Source organism: Sphaeramia orbicularis, chromosome 19 (assembly GCF_902148855.1).
Source record: "Sphaeramia orbicularis chromosome 19, fSphaOr1.1, whole genome shotgun sequence".
NCBI lineage: Eukaryota > Metazoa > Chordata > Actinopteri > Kurtiformes > Apogonidae > Sphaeramia > Sphaeramia orbicularis.
The window spans coordinates 39,029,093-39,046,088 of record NC_043975.1 but is presented as its reverse complement, the minus strand read 5'-3'; the positions used below and the strand labels follow the sequence as shown (position 1 = coordinate 39,046,088).

At 37.6% G+C, this 16,996-nt stretch overlaps 1 protein-coding gene across 1 annotated transcript; it reads left to right on the top strand.

Annotated features, from left to right (window-relative positions):
• The first annotated feature begins 277 nt into the window (after positions 1 to 277).
• Positions 278 to 10,674, top strand: LOC115439703 (ribosomal L1 domain-containing protein 1-like). The gene is given in 9 exon segments (XM_030163647.1): positions 278 to 354; positions 606 to 749; positions 874 to 1,011; positions 1,669 to 1,817; positions 2,739 to 2,840; positions 9,443 to 9,536; positions 9,624 to 9,755; positions 9,829 to 10,014; positions 10,115 to 10,674. Coding segments are annotated over 9 exon segments (1,158 nt in total). The 5' UTR covers positions 278 to 282; the 3' UTR covers positions 10,256 to 10,674.
• Positions 10,675 to 16,996: the final 6,322 nt, after the last annotated feature.

Below are 16,996 nucleotides of genomic sequence, written 5' to 3'. Positions count from 1 at the left end.
TTTGGTCTGACACCAGCCACAGCTGAGGGGTTCCTCAAGATACGATCTCAACTGGGCTTCATGTCCACCATGATAATAAAGATAATCTAATAAGAAACATAAAATAGAAACAAAGCTCCACCGTGAGCAGAGATGAGCAAAGTCAGAACTGAGCAGCAAAAAGATAAGAAAAAAGTGGGCTGCCGCTTTTTCTTCTGTTTGCAGTTTCCTCGGACTCACTACAAACCATTGGCTCTAGAGGCGCATCTTCTGCGCATGACACATCGCTAGTGTGAAGTGCGCATGCGCCAGGGCTCTACACGTGAAGCAAACAGCATGGCTGAAAACACAGAACTTGCGATAGACCGGGCTCAGGTAAAAAGTGTTCTCCAGTCGTATTACTTTTTAACTATAACAGCATGCCATGATGAAAGAAAGAAGCTTACTGTAATAGATATTACTTTTAGCTAGATATAAACTAGCAGCAACGATAAGTTACATAACCTCAATCGTTGTTTGCTAACTTTTTTAGCCATGAAGCTAATGTACAATAGTCAGCAGTGTGACGTCGTATAGACGGTGTGTTTGTGTAGCTCTTTTTGATTTTGAACTGAATCTTCCCTCAGGTAAAAAAGGCCGTCCAAGCCTTACAAGCATTCCTGAAAACCAAATCCAGCTCCGACATCCTGCTTCTGAATGAGACTCAACATATCACCTTGCTGTTCACGCTGTGGAAGGTCCCCAAACAGCCCCAGACCATCCGCATGTGAGTATCACATACTGAGGAATACAGAGGTGCCGCCTTGTTCCTTTCACCTCGTCTGACAGCAGGTCTTAGTTAAGGACTTTGACAGTGGTCTTCCTTGTGTCCTAACTGTCCTGTCCTGTCTTCAGCCCACTGCCCATGGACAACGATCTGACACAGAAGAGGTCTGCTTGTTTACCAAAGACGAGCCCAACATGACCTCTGAACAAACCCAGAGGTTTTACAAAAAACTGTTGGAAGAAAGGGGAGTCAAAAACGTCACTGAGGTACTCACTGTCATAAGTCTGTTCTTTTAAAGCTCACAAAACATCCAATAAGCTCTATTCAATGACAATTGATTAAACATTTCTTCAGTAATATTTAAATATGCAAATAGTGCCAATTTCAAAAGTTAAACTGTTTTTTGCAGCATGTTTTCTTTTTTCCTTAAGCCAGTTTTCTGTATTTTATCACAGAACACTGGCAATTGGTTGCCAAAATGGACTTGGAAAAAGTTGCATAGTAAATCACATTTGGTGTCAAAATATGTGTCACCACAAATCCTACTTGTAAGCACTTGCCTTAACTGTGCTTTATATTTATGCTGCCTCTTGGCCAGGACTCCCTTGAACAAAAGGTTCTTAATTTCAATGGGATTTTTTCCCTGGTTAAATGAAGGTTAAAATAATAATAAAAAAAAAAACAATTTAACTCAGATTTTATGTTATAAGAGTGTGAGTCTCTGTTCAGACATCATTATGAATTTACAATGAAGCTCAAACATTTAAGTCCACTAACCAGGTTTTTGTTACAAGAAGAGCATAACGTGTAACCTGTAGAACAAATAAAAGCCAGACATTTTCCACTCTTGGCAATGCACATAGTTCACACATACACATGTATTTCATCTTTGAATCATGATGTTTTTTGTATTTGTGGGACAGATCATCCCATTCAAGGTGCTGAAGACAGAGTACAAACCATATGAAGCCAAACGTCGCCTTTTGGCAAACTATGACTTGTTTCTCTCTGATGACCGTATCCGCCGCTTGCTGCCCTCACACCTCGGAAGACACTTCTATGAGAGGAAGAAGTAAGAACTCAGTGTCACTGTTTCTGTAGTCTAGAGCAGTTTACTTGGTTTTTCCAGTGGCACTGGTATCTGATTAAATTGAGAAATATGCCTTAGCATCAAAAAGTAACAGACAAAAGTCCACACTCAAAATATTGTCATGAAAGTTTTTCAACAAAGGATGATAACAGAAGGTGAGCAGACCCCCAAAGCCAGTGTTTTGTGGTAATATGCATGTCAGCACAGTCTATGGTATTATATACACGGGTGGATACAGTCGATAGTAATACAGCATTCTGATAGGGATGAGATGGATTGGTTACCAAGGTTACAGGGTCACAACTGTCAAGGAAGCTTTCATGAAGTGTATTCACATTCTCAGCAGTGCATTCAGAAAGATTCCTTGTTTTAATTTAAACAAAAGTATGCTGAACATTAGTATAAAATATGTAGTAGGGGATATGGGATGCAGCTGTTGTTATTTCTTATTGCTTAATCAGTCACTCATCTTTGACATCATATTTACATTTTTACAATTCCAAACTAAATTTCCAAAGTTTTCAATGGACCATTTACTATTTATAACACTATTTCTACATTGTCATTGCATAAGTACACCACAAACAAAAAGTTAAGGAGATTTTTAATATTTGGGCTACTTTTTTCAGTTGGGATTCTTGCACAGTGCTTTCTACTTTGTTGCATGTGAATTGAATTGAAACACATTTTTTAAATGACCAGACTTAGTTTTATTTACAAATGGCAAAAATGACAAAGCTGCACTTATTTTTTAATTAAAAAGGCCAACGCTAACCTTATTCAGCCAAGTAAATTAGTTTGCCACTTAATTTGCTAGTATGCTGTTTGCAGTGCATTGAGAAACATAACAATCAGCTGTGTTTGAGTTTTTTCAGTAAATGGGCATGTGTCTGTCTTCACCAGAGAGCCATTGTCTGTGAACCTGCAGAGCAAACATCTGGCCAGAGACATTGAGAAAGTGATCCAGGGCACGAGCATGAAGATCTCCAATAGGGGATGCTGCTGGTAAGTTTTCCAACTCTTCTGTGTCTGTTTTACCCTGCTAACTTTGAAATGGTTTTGTTGAGAAAGCAAAGCATGATTCTAAGTTTAAAGAATTGTCTTTGCGTGGAATTAGTAATACCTCTCAAAGAAGTTTGTTGATCTTTGTTTGATATAGTAAATGCTGGTGACAGTGAGGACCAGTGAAATTATGGAATACCTGTACTGTAATGATCTTTGTACGCCAAGTAAATTAGATCAAAATCATTGCATGCAGAAATTGTGCTCTAAATCTGTGTTTTATCAGGACAAATTTCAGTTAAGGTTAGTATGACTTTGTGCTCCTCCTTTAATACACAGTAGATGACTTTAATAGTCAATCTAAAGTGTGCAGTAAGCGATGAACCTTTCAGCTGGCTTCTCAGATTGTCAGGATACGGCCTTAAAATGCAGCAAAATAATTCCAATATAAATTGTTGTCAGTCATTATATATCTGTCTTAGTGTACTTCTCATATTTTATTACAATAGTTGATTGTGTTTGTTTTTCGATGGCAGTGCTAAAGGTGGCAAGTGATTAAATCATGTGTGAAGGACGAAATGATTCATTGATTAGTTTGTGACTATGCAATGTTAACATTTTCACAAGATTTAAAGAATTGTTCCATCTATTTCTAATCATTTTCCATATTGATAAATTTTTTGGTTTCTGTTGTTGTTGTTGTTAAAACATTATATATGTGTGTGTGTGTGTGTGTGTGTATATACTACCAGTCAAAAGTTTTAGAACACCCCAATTTTTCCAGTTTTGTATTGAAATTTAAGCAGTTCAAGTCCAATGAACAGCTTGAAATGGTACAAAGGTAAGTGGTGAACTGCCAGAGGTAAAAAAAAAAAAAAGAAAAAAAGGTGAGGTTAAACAAAAGTCTCAGTTTTAACTGTGAGGAGAAGACTTTGAGTTGAAGGTTTGATCAGTCCATAACACCTTCTTCCAGTCTTCAGTAGTCCACTGGCGGTGTTTCATGGCCCAGGCAAGCCTCTTTTTCTTATTCTGAAGTCTCAGCAGTGGCTTTCTTGCTGCAACTCGACCCATCAAACCTGCAACTCGAAGTCACACACTGAGACTTGCTTAGTACGACCACTTCAAGGTTTGCTTGAAGCTGTTGTCCTGTGAGTCGCCTATCACGCAGGCTGTTGACTCTCAGAAACTTGTCTTCTGATTCTGTTGTGGCTTTGGGTCTGCCAGACCTCTTCCTGTCACCTTTTCCCCCAGTTTCTGAGTGCCTTTTGATGGTGAAGGAAACTGGACTTACTGACACCGTGACTTTCTTGGCAATTTCTCTGTAGGAAAGACCTACATTTTTAAGTGTTATGATGGTCTGTCTCTCTTCTATCGTTAATTGCCTTTTTCTTGCCGATTTTATAGTAACACTCTACTTTCTGCAGTACAATACTGTTCAAATAATGCTCACAACTGTATGGTACCAAAGTGTGTTCCAACACTACTTTCATGTAGACAGAGGGGGTTGTAAGTAATTCAGAAATGTTGGGACACCTGTAGGAATTGGTAGCACCAACTTTCGAGGCTTGATCAACCTCCATTGCTGCAGAACTGCTTTAAGTAGTTAACCCATTTCTTGTTCGCCTATTTGTATAATTCTGAAATGTACATTATTGTTCAGTTTTGTTTAACCTTACCTTTTTTTTTTTTTTTTTTTTTTTTACCTCTGGCAGTTCACCACTTACCTTTGTACCATTTCAAGCTGTTCATTGGACTTGAATTGCTTGAATTTCAATACAAAACTGGAAAAATTGGGGTGTTCTAAAACTTTTGACCGGTTGTGTGTGTGTGTGTGTGTGTATGTATGTGTGTGTGTGTGTGTATATATATATATATATATATATATATATATATATATATATATATATATATATATATATATATATATATATATATATATATATATGTACTTATTTATTTATTTATTTTTAACTTTTGCATTAGAGTTTTGCTAGATGCCTTTGATGTTGTTAACCCTGAAATGGAGAGTTTAAGTTTTTGGATTCATAAAGTGAGTTGACACATTTAATTCACCGACATTCATTAGATCCATCTAATATTTATTGATGTTCAGTGATTCAGATTTATTTAGGAATTTATTAACTGACTTAGATGTTCAGATCTACAGCTGCAGCAGATTTGAAGGGCAGAGGATGCTGTACATTGTACACACTGTAAAACCCAATGAGACAAATTTGTGACATTGAACAGTGAATAAAATAGACTTTTCTTCATATGACAGTTTATAATGAAGTCAAAGACACAAACATAATCGAGACGCCTCAATCAGCCAGTTCACGAGGTATTTCTTTCTGCACTAAATTATCATTATTATATCTGCCTTTAAAAATCCACTATTTGTTTCCTAGATCTATCTATGAAGGCTTTTTGCAGTACATGGTGTGGTCAGATCAAGAGCTGACCAAACTACACTGAGCAAAAGTATAAACGCCCAAGTACAGTATTTGTGTAACATGAGACATGCAGCCCAAAATGAGCTCATGATGTCTTATAATTGTAAAACATGGTTAATTCTCTTGATTTGTTATCAGACTTTGTGTTCATCTCTGTGAGTGAGCATTTGCTCAGTGATCCAGTGATTCCACCCACAACACAGGTGTGACATGTCCAGACGCTGCTCAGATACCATTAACAGAACTCAGACACTCCTTATACTGAGCACAATAAAAGGACGCCTCAAAATGTCACATTTCATCAGATGTCACCATGACACAGATGTTGCAAATCATGCAAGAACATGCCATTTCATGCTTGATGCAGGGATGTCCACACATCCCTCAGCTCCGTGTAGCCCTCGAAGAGAAGTGAAATAATATTCCACAGGCGTCAGTTGACAGCCTTGTCAGCTCTATGAGAAGATGATGTGTTGCTCTATGGGAAACTTGTCTTTCAACCGGACGCCATCGTGTCCACATGAATGTCCCCGAATGCCAGACACCACTATCATGTTCTAACAGACAGGGATGTGTACCACAATGATCTAGAAAATAAACTGTGTACAATTTAATGTATTGTGCCTTACCTAGTACTATTAAAAATATATGTGTTGTATGTAAAAATGTATGTAAGTTTACATTTTTTTTTTTTTTTTAATTCTTTATTTGGAAAAGCACAATTTACAAAACTTCTGTTACTTCCACAGTTAAATTTCTACACATCACATAAAAAAAATGCTTATCCGAGATTTTTTGTCATTTAAAGAACTTTTAAAGAAAATAAAGAAAAGTGGGCTGGAAGAGAGGGCTTACTCCATTACTTCAATGAAAAGACAAGACTCTATGAGGCAGGGGTCACCAGTCCTGGTCCTCGAGGGCTGGAATCCTGCATGTTTTAGATGTATCCCTCTTCCAACACACCTGATTCAAATGATAAGCCTATCATCAAGCTCTGCAGAAGCCTGATAATGACCGTCAGGTGTGCTGGAAGAGGGAAACGTCTAAAACATGCAGGATACCGGCCCTCAAGGACCAGGACTGGTGACCCCTGCTATAAGGTGTGAATGTTTACATCACTCTAAACAGAAATGTTTCACATGTAAAAGTATTCACATCACTGATGTATTCATTTCACATCCATGAAAAATTTAACATAGTTCGTCCATTTTGACCAAATAGTGAAAAAAGATTCCTTTTGACCCTTAAAACAAAATGTCAACTTCTCCAGAATGTAAATGTCCTGTACGATGTCGATCCATTCTTCAGTTGTGGGTGCTTCAGGCTTTAACCATTTTCTAGTGATAGTCTTTTTACTTGCTGCCAAAAGCATTAACAACAGTTTTTTATCTTTCAGAGTCCAGTTCTCACATGAAATATCTCCTAAGTATAGGGCTTCACACTTAAAAAGAATTTTTTCAGTAAAAATGTGATTTAAATGTTCACACAACTGTTCCCAAAATGGTTTAATCACTGGACAACTCCAGAAAATATGATAGTGATTGGTGTTCATTGTCCCACAGTCTCCAACAGGTGTCTCCACTGCCCTGATGTTTTTTCTGGGCTGGAGTTACAAAAAATCTAACAATACTTTTCCAACAGAATTCCCTCCAATTGTTGGAGCTTGAGGTCATCCATTGTTGTTTGAGGATCTCTTCCCATCTGTCCGCTGGTATAACTAGATTTCCTTCTTTCTCCCACTTATTTCTAATGTGGTCTGTATCACCCTTTTTAGACAGCAGAATACCATTGTATAATCTGGAAACAACTTTGGTGCATGAATCACATTTCAACAAGGATAAAAACATATTAAAGAAATTAAGACCAGCTGATTCCCAGGTATCTCGTAGATTCTGGTGAAAATAAGATCTAACCTGCAGATACCTGTAGAAGTCATCCTTTTCCAGCCCATGAGATCTCTGAAGTTTTTCAAAACTCTGAAACACCCCTCTGTGCATGAATGAGTCATATGTGGTCAGTCCTTTCCTGATCCACCTTTTGAATCTCCCATCACTCTTGTTTGGTTTAAATGCTGAGTCAAAGGCGCACCCCCTTAGTATTTTGATCTGGTTATCCATTTGACAGATTTTAACTATCTTTTTCCAGGAATCCAGCATTGTGTGTAACATCGAATCACCTGGTACCTTTAACTCGTTTTGCAATTCTTTATCCATAAACACAGATATTATAGGTATTCCTTCCACTGATGTACCTTCTATGTCCTTCCAACCTGCTTTGTATGATGGAGAGCATAAACAAATTAAAGGTCTTAGCTCTGCTGCTAGATAATATTCCTTTAGATTGGGAAGACCCAGACCTCCTTTTTCAACTGCAGGACTTTGTAGCTTACTCTAGCCTTTTTCCCTTGCCAAATATATTGCGATATTAATCTGTCCCACTCTACAAACTGCCTATCTGGTATTAGGATCGGCAGCCACTGAAATAAATACAACAAGCGTGGGAGAAAGTTCATTCTGACTGACTCTATTCTGGAATATAAATTTAAATAGGGGATCACATTCCACCCTTGTACATCTGCCTTTAGCTTTGTTGTTAGGGGGCCATAATTTGCCTCAAAAGTCCTGGAAAACTCTTTGGTTAGTATGACACCTAAATATTTTACCGATTCTGCTTCCCAATTCCATCTGTACAAATTCCTGATTTCATTCGGTGGGCTGTAGTTTAATGTTAAGACCTGGGTTTTGTTAATATTAATCTTTTAACCTGACATTGAACCATATTCCTCAATCATTTTCATAAATTTCGTTAAAGTTTGTGTTGGGTTAGTTAGGGTTAGCAACAAATCATCTGCAAATAAGGACAGTTTTTGTTCATCAGATGCCATCTGAACTCCTGTAATGTCAGGACTCTGCCTTATCCATTGACTTAATGGCTCTATAAAAAGGGCGAAGAGGAGTGGCGAGACACAGTACCCCTGTCTTGTACCTCTTTCCAAAATAAATGAATCAGATAAGTCTCCGCTGATCTTTATCCTAGCTGAAGGTTTCTTGTACAGTGCTGCAATTATGTCAGTTAGTGTCTGATGAAATCCAAATTTAGACATTACTTTAAATAAAAAGGACCACCTGACCGAGTCAAATGCCTTCTCTGCGTGCAAACTCAATACAAGGGTCTCTATTTTCTTTTGCACTACATGATTCAAAATATGCAGTGTTTTTCTAATGTTGTCTTGAGTCTGTCTCTGTTTAATGAATCCTGTTTGGTCCATATGTATTATCTCTGGAAGAATTTTTTTCAAGTCTCTGTGAAATTATGGCTGTAAATAGTTTATAATCAATATTTAGAACACTCACTGGACGATAATTTGCACAATTCAACTTATCCTTCCCTTTAGGAATTACTGAAATGATAGCCTCTCTCCATGAGGGGGGGGATTGATTTCTTTTCCAATATGTCATTAAACGCTCTTAATAATGTAGGGATCTTGCAATTCTTTATACCACTTAGAGGGAAAGCCGTCCGTTCCTGGAGATTTACCTCCTTTTAACTTTCTTATGGCCAATCTTAATTATTCTTCCATTATCTCTGATATTAACTGTTTGTTTTGCTCATTAGAAACTGTAGGGAGAGAAAGGTGAGAGAGGAAGGTATCTGTGTGATGCTCATTGCTCAATTTGGGTTGAGAGTACAGGGTTTGATAAAAATTTGGAAACATTTATGGATAATTCCCAATTCTGATTCAGTACTGTTTGTAAGTGGGTTCTGTATTTTGTGAATAGATCTATCTGCTTGTTGCTTTCATAGTTTGATTGCTAGGAGTTTCAGAGATTTGTAAGTTTACATTTTTGTTCATTGTAAGTCTTAGGAGGTGTAATGAAGCTAGAAACTCCCAACTCGTACTTTATCAACTTAGAGTTCAGGGTGACTCAGAGTGGATGCAGTTTTTCAAACAGAAGGTTGTTTCAGAAACTTTAATGATGGACCGTTTTGGAGGATGTCCATAGACATGGTTAATGCCAGGGGAGGTTTTGAGCATCCTATAATTTTGGAATTTTTGCAGAATCCAGACCAGGTGTGAAGGTCTGAAATCATACTGTTAATAACATCACCTTGGTGTCTGGTGTCCCTAATGCTTGGTGGTCTGTGTTGCAGCATGGCTCGTGTTGCCCACTCTGACATGACTGCTGATGAAGTGACAGACAACATCGAAGCGGCCATCCAAACATTTGTGGCTAAACTTCGTGCAGTAAGTCCAGCAGCTCCGCATGTTTTTTGTTTCCTCATTTGGAATGTTTGATTTTAATTGTCTTTTTTATTAAATGATCGTTTACAGAAAGGTCCAATGATAAAGCTTATCCATTTGAAGAGTCAGACATCAGTGGCTCTGCCTATCTACACTTCAGACATGAGCACTCTCACTGTGTTGGAGGAGGCACTAAAGAGCTCCAAGACCCCCAAGGATAAGGTGAGATGAGGGTTCATAATGGTGTGTCATTCATTGAAACCAACTTCTACAAGTCTTTAACTGTGAATTTCAGAAAGTTGCAGCTAAAAAGCGGGGAAAGAAGAACAAGTCACAGGACATAAAGCAAAAAGACACCATTACAGAGAAGAAACAGGTGAAGGGAAAGAAAGAAGCAGAGAAACGAGAAAAAGAGGATGATGATGATGAAATTCCACAGCTCGTTCCCATAGAAACCCCGAGCAAAAAGCCCAAACTGGAGGTCAGTACGCAAAGCAGCTGTTTAAATGATTTAACAGGTAATTTACACATTTAGATATTCAAGGATAAATGATTGATTCATTTCCCTCTCAACCATGTAGAAAACACCCAAAAAGAAGCAGCTGGAGAAAGCACCCAAGCCTGCTGTTGTTAAGAAAGGAACAAAAGGTCCAAACAAGCTTACCAAGAAAGCTGGCAAGACTGGAAAAGAAGGAAAAACAAAAGTGCCTAAAGTTAAATAATTTCAGCTGTACATTTCTTAATCAATATGGACTCACCCATTCTACAGGACCAGATTGGTCAATGTATTTTGTCTGTTTTGTCCTTGTTCAAAATAAGATCATAAACTATCTTAATCTGAAGTGATTTTTGCTTGTGTTGTGCTTTGTTACAGAGAGTAAAGTGTTATGATGGCCCTCATGGGCTATTCCCAGGCAGTAGACTGAGTATTTTACAAGTGGTATCGGTCCTCAGCATCTGGCTTGATTTTGACAGTTTATTTACGTACCAAAATATAATCTTGTAGTACTTGGTAGTCTTTGTCTACTTAGTCTTTTCTTATTTACCCACTCAGCTCTCATTTTCTTCACTGTTCCAATTATTTCTTTGTATTGTGGCCAATATCAGATTCCAACGTGAATTACTCACTAATCCACATGCAAAAAGAAAGCAGTCAAGGTAGAAATGTGGAGATCATGTCCTTCAGTAGAAATATTAGTACAGTAAAAATACTGCACAGAAAATAAAAATTGTGATTTTTAAAATCTTGCGTTTAAGCTAAAATAGAATATCAAAAGTAATTGCGCAGTGACAGGTCCCAGTCAGTGTTGTATTATTACATGTGGTATTTTGGATTCATTTCTTGTTGCATTTATGTTTGTTACAGTTGTACTACTTTATATCATGTGAGTGACTCCCTCTAGTGCAGAGTTGTGATGAATTGAAGTTAAACGTGATGCAAAGTCACATGAATTTTGATCTGATTGTTCAGACTGTATTGTTCAGCCCAGCAATGAACTGGCGAAATGTCCAGGGTGTACCCCGCCTTCCCCCGTAAGTAGCAGGGATAGGCTCCATGCGACCCCCATGACCCTAGTGAGGATAAAGCGGGTTCAGAAAATGAATGAATGTTAAGACTGAGGAAGAAAATCAATTCTATCTGATTCAGGACCACATTTGGAAGTGGCTTGGATCAGAATTGAGAAATTCAGACTGAACGTGATTCACTCTGTTCACACTGTCAAGAAGAAACAGATCTGAGTCTCATATGAAAGAAGAGATCAGATTCAGGCTGATTTTTTTTTTTCCACTGCAGTATGAACATAGCCTTTAATTATTCCTTCAGGTTCCATTAAATGTCTACTGTCAAAGATGTAGGGGTTTTAGGACAATGTAGTTGAAGTTGAATATTATATTCATAATTATGTTTAATAGTGTATAAACACAGAAAAGTATAAACACAGAAAAATAAGAATTACTGTGTTTGCAATACCTTATACTGAGTCCATGGACTAAACAAACACTAGCTGTAATGAGGGACTTGCATGATTTTTTTCTATCACTTGAAAGGGAGGGTCCCTGTATTCTGTTAGTTACAATCTGCAAATTTAACACCAGATGGCACCAGATACCAGATGCTGAATCTTCAATCCAGTTACCATTCTTAAGGGGTGAGAATGCAAACATGAAACATCCTCCAACAATGATTTCTTCTAAATCACAGTTAACCAAAGGACAAGAGTGTGTTGACCTTTAGATACTGGGATCCTCAAGGTTGGAGTAGATGTAGTGATAATGTTCCAAGGGTTTTTCTTTTGTGCTCAAATGTTCTTTTTTTCCCACATTCTGCTCTAAGTTCATTAAACAACTGACAACCTTCCTTTCACCTTCATAGAGATTAGCATTATACTTGACCATGTCCATTTTATACAAATATTTGAAAGCAGAGCGTATGCAAACATCCACCAAAACACTTAAACAAGTCACAACATACCATTATACAGGAAACATTAACAGCTAAGAGTTCATAAACTTACCCTACAGAAATACTGATCAATGAGTATTGTGTGTCACCTCCAAGTCAAATTAATTTATGTTTTTAGTTTTTAATATTGAATCTATTATTCTTCATTATTTTTTATCTTTTCTGTTTGATCCATTGTCATTAGTGAAGTGTATCGGTGATAAATTATTACTAAATAAACTACAGCTGCAACATCTGCAAACTCTAAAATGTAGTTGGTTATATTTATCATTCTGGAAGACTGATTTCTATATATTCAGTATTTAAAAGGAAATGTGAAATGTTAAAATCCATCTACTGCGACCTTGATTCGTTAAAGTTGAATTTTTTACATAAATGGGAAAAATTTGAAGTGAATCGGTTAAGTTTTAACCAAGATATGAGTAAAAATTTAATGATAAAATGATCTGATAAACATTCTTCCACATGTTAACGAATGGGGATTTTTGGAAACCTTTGGTAATTTTTCCAGACTTTGCCATTTGCCTTTGAACAGAAGAACTTGTTTTAGTATTTTCAATTACTTTTTTTTTTATACTTTTAAGTAAAGGATCTGAATACTTCTTCCATCTCTGACTGGTAATCTACTGTATGTTGTTGTATGTCATACAAATTGGCTACCTATTTGTGTGGTTGGATGTCTGAAGCACACCAGCCTTGAGAAGTGTTTGCACATGGTGGAGTGAACCATCAGAGCTGTCCATGCAGACCTGCCAGCTGTATCAGATGACATGCCCATTGTCAGTGGGATAATACTAGGGCTTGTACAGCTGCTGCTTTCATGCAGCAATGCTCTATGGGAAGAATTACATCCTCAATATGGCTTTACCCCTGGATGGTATCAATGCTAAACCATGATTCTACAAAAACAAACACTAAAACTAAAACCAATAGTGAAAAATTATTTAAGATAAGATAGATAAGATGAGACAAGTCTTTATTTATCCCACCATGGAGAAATTTCACAATTGGCAGCAGCAAGTTAATAAAATGCAGGGAAGACAGGCTGAAAATATACAGTGTGAAACATTAAATACAAACAGCAAAAAAAAAAAAAAAAAAAAATCTGCCATTTATACAAAAATGTATATAAATTTAGACTTAAACTTAAATAATATATACATATTTACAATATAGATGCACATTTAGAAAAAAAAAACATTTAGATTAAACAAAAACTACTGTGTGATGCAGCATGGGTGTACTTATAAAACATTTTAGAATGAATGTTAACAATCAGTATTAAAATATGCTGAGAATTCCCGTCATCAATCGGAAAAAATCATTAGCGAATGCAATCCAAACTGAACTTAAATAGCCATAACTGTTACACTCAGTTCTTTTGTTACAAGTACTACATTCTTTCTTTCCTCTTTTCACACTTTAATCAATGCAGTTTTCCTTTTATTTCTGAATGTGTGCTTGTTATGTTGATATTAAAAATGAAGCATAATGTACTAATCAGGGGATCTCAAATCTGTACTATGGTAAGGCTTTGCAGTAAAAAATATCTGAAACAAGTACTACATGAACATATAAATTCATTTTAGGATTTATTTCCACTTTGTTCCTCTGACCATCTTCTATTTCTACTAACTTACTGGTGCAGAAATCAATTAATGTCAATACTAAAAAGGTCACGTAGCATAATAGCCCAAGTCTTTCTGTTTACTTACTCTTCATGATGTTACACTCTCTAATTGATGTTAAAGGTATGTATTGTACCGCTGCAATCAGTACATCATCAATCAGTTCGGACTCTAGCGCTAATAGATTTAGTCGTATTAACTTGTCCTCAGACTTTCTAAAGTTCAGACTCAGCTTTATTGTCATTCAATCATTAGGCATGATCAGAATGCAACACAGTTACCTAGGTCTCAATGTGCGCATGAATGAATAGAATAAAAAAAATTAGATAAGAGCGAAGTAGAAAAGAATAATAACTACCATAAAAAACACTAAAATATAAAATAAACCTCTGAATATGTGCAATATACAGCAGCAGCAGCTACAGCAACAGCTTAAGGTGGTGGTGCATGTACAGCAGCAACATTAGTTGCAGCAACAGTTAAAAACAATACAGATAAGGCTGCAAGTGGCAATAACTGGCGGTATAGATATGTATCTATAATTACCTCCGCCAAGGAGGTTATGTTTTTGCCAGGGTTTGTTTGTCTGTCTGTCTGTTTGTCTGTCCGTTAGTGTGCAACATAACTCAAAAAGTTATGGACAGATTTTGATGAAATTGTTGGAAATGGGATAAGGAAGAAATGATTAAATTTTGGTGGTGACTGGGGGTGGGGTGGGGGCCCACGGGGGGGGCCCATTTCCAACAAACCCTGAAAATTTCATCAAAATCTGTCCATAACTTTTTGAGTTATGTTGCACACTAACGGACAGACAAACAGACAGACAGACAGACAAACAAACCCTGGCAAAAACATAACCTCCTTGGCGTGGGGGGGGGGCCCAAAGGGGGGGCCACTGATCAGCCTTGGTGGAGGTCTGCGCTCTCCGAGTGCTTCTAGTTGCTTATACATTCATTTTCTCAACCACTAAGTCCTTTTGAGGGTCGCAGGAATGCTGGAGCCAATGGTGGTTACCACTGGTTGAAGGTAAGTACACTGTGGATGAGTCACCAGTTCATCACAGGTCTGAAATACAGGGTGTCCATAAAGTCTCTTTACACTTTAACTAATTTATTACAAAAGCAAATGGATAGACAAATCTGTGGAAATTATTACAAAATGAAAAGTACAGTTTACAGTAAGTTTGAAGTTTTGTGCCTCATTTAATACACCTCTATATGGGTACCATTAGCTGCACGAAGCACATCAAGATGGTACTCAATTTCTTGCTGTGTTTGCTGTAGCATGGCCTCATCAATGTTGGCAATAGCATCAATGATCTTTTGCTCCAGGGAACTGGACCATCCCTTCCAATCCTCCAGTCTAGAGATGTTTGATTTAGGAACCCACCAACATGCACTCTATTGTGGTGATGCACCATCTTGCTGGAAAATGATGGTTGGTTGAGGGTCATCCCGTTGTGGTGCAATATTTCTTTATCTATTTTATTTTACCTTTCTTTTACCAGGAAGTCCCATTGAGATTAGACATCTCTTTTGCAGGGGAGACCTGGCCTAGGTAGCAGCCACATATTCAGTCAAAAGGTCAAGGTAAACATTTGCAGTAATTGATCTCTCATTGAAGAAAAATGGACCAATGATTTGATTGCACATGATCCCACAATGTGACTGAAAAATCTGCTAACCACATTAAACAAATTTGATTAGTATATCTATATACTGTATATACATAAGAAATCACAAAAAATTAAATCATTCCAAAATGGCAGACTTTTTGCTGAGGTACCAAAATAATTTTGCATAGGTCTTGGGCTACTAGACGTGTGTACCAAATTTCATACATGTTTGGAAAACTTGCCTTCAGTTGAGGTGTTGCATTGAGAGGACACTAGCGATGGTCTTTTTTGTTATTTACAAGTTACATTAAAAAGAACAATCACCAGGCCTGATATGTGTGCCAAATTTTGTGAGTTTTGGTGCTTGGTTGGTCCTCCAAATCTATCTATCATCTATTTTGGCAAAAGTTGGATAATAATAACCTTGATACAAAACTGAATAAAAATTTATTAAAGAGACAGGAACAGTATACTATAACCAGAAAGGGGAAGAAAAAAAAAAACAAAAAATTGAAAACAAACAAACAAACAAACAACCCCCCCCCCCCCCCCCCCCCCCCCCCCCCGTAAACCTTATTTTCTTTAGACTTGGGGTGTCTAATGTTTTTTGTCTTTTTAATGAACTTTACATATTTTCTGTCTATTCTGGATGTATGTTTCTATACAGACCGTTATACCATTTTACATAAAATTGACATACTTTTACAGGACTTCAGGGGACTCAGAGTACTGTATGTTATTTTGGAGATATAATGTAGCAACACCAGCCAATGAATAGTTATGATCTTTGGGTCAACAGCCGGAATGGGTCTATCTGTTCATCCGAGCCCTCCCTCTGCTGTGTGGGTGTGGTAGGCCATCTGAAATTACAGTGTGTTAACAGTTTACTGGGCAGGAGAGTCAGCCATGCATCAGGTAGACACTCACCCTGTGAACACAGAGATGATCCTTCATATGTCAGCAGGCGGCTGTTTTTATCATTGACTTCAGCAGAAACTCCATAAGTGGCTCTATTCATTGGACTAAATATGCAACCTGAGGTAGACTCAAACAAAGCTGTGGAGCGATGGATGTTTGGTGGCCAGCACTTCCATTATTCATGCGTTAAAGTCTTCAAATGGGAGAAGTGAAGCGGTAACAGGAATCGTTTTGTAAAGTGGTCATGGAGGCAACTGAAGAAGCTTTGTGTCCAGACTCCCACTCGGCTGTGGCTGGGCCTGCAGGCTGCACCTACTTCCACAAGCCCATCATCGCACTGGTGATGGGATCTGTCATGTGTGCTGTAGGCTCACTCCTCTTTCTGCTCCGGTCCTCTGGGGTGATGGACGAGTCCCGCTCTGTGGCCTCGGCCTGTCTGTCCATCGGGCTCATGTTCGTCGTGGTGGGACTGGTGTGGATTCCCATACTGAAGGAGAAGCAGAGACGGAAAAGATGCACCCTGGGAGTCTGAGGATGACATGGACGTTACTGAGTAAAAACTAATTTCCTATGAGTTGATGCAACTGTTTCCTTTTAATAATATCCAGTGCATTCTCTTACTGTCTTACAAATGATAGTATTTGTCAGTTGTTGTTGTTTTTATGCTCAGTTAATGATTTTTTTTTTTTTTTCTCAGAAAAGTCACGTTTTGTTAGTTTTATGTGTTTTGATAGATTGATAGACGGACGGACAGACAGACAGATAGCAGCACAAGAAGACAAAACAGACAAAACAAAACAGGCAGGTTAGTAACCAGATGACCATTAAGGTTAGTATA